The sequence below is a fragment of the Oncorhynchus kisutch genome, linkage group LG2 (genome assembly GCF_002021735.2).
Source record: "Oncorhynchus kisutch isolate 150728-3 linkage group LG2, Okis_V2, whole genome shotgun sequence".
NCBI lineage: Eukaryota > Metazoa > Chordata > Actinopteri > Salmoniformes > Salmonidae > Oncorhynchus > Oncorhynchus kisutch.
In genome coordinates, this window is record NC_034175.2 from 64,331,164 (window position 1) to 64,335,085 (window position 3,922).

General features: G+C 42.3%; 1 protein-coding gene across 1 annotated transcript; it reads right to left on the reverse strand.

The window, feature by feature from the left end:
* Positions 1–338: 338 nt before the first annotated feature.
* Positions 339–1,781, reverse strand: LOC116356646 (ankyrin repeat and SOCS box protein 11-like). The gene is made up of 4 exons (XM_031803310.1): positions 1,666–1,781; positions 1,386–1,536; positions 957–1,280; positions 339–673 (listed from the first exon to the last, which is right to left on the reverse strand). Exons 1-4 carry the CDS (start codon positions 1,756–1,758, stop codon positions 549–551), a joined length of 693 nt encoding a protein of 230 aa, XP_031659170.1. The 5' UTR covers positions 1,759–1,781; the 3' UTR covers positions 339–548.
* Between the last annotated feature and the right edge of the window lie 2,141 nt (positions 1,782–3,922).

Here is a 3,922-nt window from a genome sequence, read left to right on the forward strand (position 1 = left end):
TTCAGGAGACCTGATTGGCCATCAGGCATTTGATGATATGACCTTTTCAATCTCAATCTAAACTGGCATACAAGGAGGACAGGAAACACCCTGAAGCCACACCTCTCCATCTGCTATGCCTCTTCCCTTCTCAGTCAGCACCTTAATCCCCCTCTTCTCACAGACAAAGGAAAGGCATCAGGGAGAAGACGGTGACTGTTGAGATACACTCGCAATGGCTAGGCCAGGGTTCAGGGGTTGATACTGAATTTGATGGGGCTTCCCTTACTGTTTATGTAATTGGGTAACATGTCCACGTCAACATAAGGGGTTTATGACAAAAGAAAAGCTATTTTGGATATGTTGAATATGACCATTTATTAGAAAATATAGCATCCTGAGAAAAGCTACAAATCAGTCAACCCAGTTTCTATTAAACCAAGAAAAACAAAACCATTCATTTGTTCAGTTACCAACTCACTGCTAAAACCACTGAACAAGTAGAAGTTGATTAAAATAGCAATAAATACAAATTACCAAACATTTGTAAAAAAGTTGCCATTTCAGTGTTACTGGTAAAGCAGGAAAGCCTGGAGTCTGTAAGGGAGGAAGAGGGCTGATGTTCTGTCCAGACGAGTCTGTCCCAAACTCCTCCGAATGCAGAACCGACACAGCTGAGAAAGAGTGCAGGGACCTGGGGAGAAAGAGGTGAGGCAGTAAGGAGGTAGAACAAAGGGGAAGGAGATATGTCAGACATGGAAAATATGTTGATAGCCTTCCATCAGTAGACATGCACTAATAGCCCACTGGGCACAGATGTAAATTCAACGTCTATTCCATGTTGGTTCAAGTTAACTTCATTGAAATGAAGTGGGAACAACGTTGATTAAAACATTGTGTTCCCAGGGGGACGTTTGGGTAGAGTCATGTATGCGTGGATGTGCGTGTGAATGCATTAATAAAACAAGCATTTTCACCTCTTTTCTGTATTGTAGTTCTGACTGTACTGTCGCAAGCTGCCAGCTCTAGAGGAGTCTTCCCGTCTGAATTCCTACAACTCCCATCAGCCCCGTAGTCCATCAGAAGCTCCACCACCCTGACTTCTCCCCCTACAACTGCAGCATGTAATGGTGTGTCATGACCACACCCACCCTGGACATCAACACCTGATTGCAGCAGTCTCTCCACACAGTCGGTGGCCTGGGCCAGACAGGCTGTGTACAAAGGGGTTCCCACACCAGGCAGCTCCAGGTCTATGTGGAATCCATGGGACAGCAACACCTCTAGACACTCCCTGTGACCTGGGGAGGGAAACAACTTTTACTGAGTACAATGTTTACCATTATGCTGCATGAAATGGTCATTCTGAGTCACTGCACATAAAATAAATCCACATGCACACTTACCTCTCTTTGCAGCCTGGTGGATGGGTGATGCCAGGTGATGGACAGCATGAGTGTTGGGGCTGTACTGTAGAATCAGTCTGACACAGGCAACACTCCCACTGCTGCAGGCATTGAAGAGGGGTGTGGCTCCATCAGTCGATACCATCTCCACCTGCAGACACACAGAGAGCAATCACATGAAGCGGCTTTAGGTTAGACGCTACCTATATTGTTAAAAACAATCATTTATCACCTGTGATTATTCCTAGTTTGAGCGAGAGAAAAAACATGCTGTCCTTACATTGGCCCCATTCTCAAGTAGGAAAGTGGTGCAGGCGTAATGTCCTCCGAGGCAGGCCTCGTGGAGGGGAGAGACCCTGTCCATTGTCAGCATGTCCACAGGAAACCCCTGAGAGTGGAGAAGATGGAGGACTTCATGTCTATGTGATGTGTGTGTGTTTTGTTTAGTGTCAGTATGTCATTTTTATGGCAGCTTTATTACTGTAAGGTTCACCTTACCACAATCCAGGCAACCATAGACATATAAACACCTAGACTAGAAAATCCCCTAGGACATACAAAACCCCCTAGACAATACAAAAAACTAAACAAACCAACCCTTGTCAAGGTCAGGACGTGACACCAAGAGTAGTTCGATGTTGTCAGTGTTTGATATAAATATAGAAAGTAATTCTCTCTGGGTGAATTTAATATTTTGTTGTTGTTTGAGCATTTTCTGGTGTCTCTGCAAAAGCACAGCTTAGCACGCCATCATGTTATTTGATCTACATTTATTTGTAGAACAAGCTTGCCTTGTCTTGTTTACAGTGCCAAAGTTTTTATTGTGTTAAAAATAAGTGCCAATATATTTTTAGCAGTACATTTTTAAATGTTTTTTATGTAGGTGACATTATGATGTTTAGTGTTGATTAAATGGTTGAAAAATTAGGGTGTGTGGTGTTTCAATGTTGCTGTCCTGTACATTTCCTCAACACATCCCCCAACATCCGGGCTGTTCACCCTGTTACATCTAAAAGGCAGAGACAGTACAGGTGCATCAAAGCTGGGATAGAGAGACTGAAAAACAGCTTAGCCGGCCTCTGCCCAGTGCTCTGCCCTGAACCTTAGACACGGTCACTAAACGGCTACCATCCGGCATCCGGCACTCAACCCTGTACCTTAGAGACTGCTGCCCTATGTACAGTACATAGTCATTGAACACTGGTCACTTAATGTTTACATACTGTTTTACCCACTTCACATGTATATACTTCAGCTTCTATCTCAAGGCCATCAGACTGTTAAACAGCCACCACTAACATTGAGTGGCTGCTGCCAACACACTGACACTGACACAACTCCAGCCACTTTAATAATGGGAATTGATGAGAAATGATGTAAATATATTACTAGCCACTTTAAACAATGCTACCTTATATAATGTTACTTACCCTACATTATTCATCTCATATGCATACGTATATACTGTACTCTATATCATTGACTGCATCCTTATGTAATACATGTATCACTAGCCACTTTAACTATGCCACTTTGTTTACATACTCATCTCATATGTATATACTGTACTCGATACCATCTACTGTATCTTGCCTATGCTGCTCTGTACCATCACTCATTCATATATCCTTATGTACATATTCTTTATCCCCTTACACTGTGTATAAGACAGTAGTTTTGGAATTGTTAGTTAGATTACTTGTTGGTTATTACTGCATTGTCGGAACTAGAAGCACAAGCATTTCGCTACACTCGCATTAACATCTGCTAACCATGTGTATGTGACAAATAAAATTGGATTTGATTTGATATACTGTATTCTATACACATTTTCAATTAACATACGCACCATTCTCATACATGCAGTATATACACTGCTCAAAAAAATAAAGGGAACACTAAAATAACACATCCTAGATCTGAATGAATGAAATATTCTTATTAAATACTTTTTTCTTTACATAGTTGAATGTGCTGACATCAAAATCACACAAAAATGATCAATGGAAATCAAATGTATCAACCCATGGAGGTCTGGATTTGGAGTCACACTCAAAATTAAAGTGGAAAACCACACTACAGGCTGATCCAACTTTAATGTAATGTCCTTAAAACAAGTCAAAATGAGGCTCAGTAGTGTGTATGGCCTCCACGTGCCTGTATGACCTCCCTACAATGCCTGGGCATGCTCCTGATGAGGTGGCGGATGGTCTCCTGAGGGATCTCCTCTCAGACCTGGACTAAAGCATCCGCCAACTCCTGGACAGTCTGTGGTGCAACGTGGCGTTGGTGGATGGAGCGAGACATGATGTCCCATATGTGCTCAATTGGATTCAGGTCTGGGGAACGGGCGGGCCAGTCCATAGCATCAATGCCTTCCTCTTGCAGGAACTGCTGACCAGTATATTTTGCCATGAGGTTTTGCACTGTGTATTTAAATACTCTGTTCTTAACATAGCTCATTCTATCATTTCTACAATTGTACACTGCCTCGTAGTTACACTGTATATACACACCGCATGTTAATTTATATACTG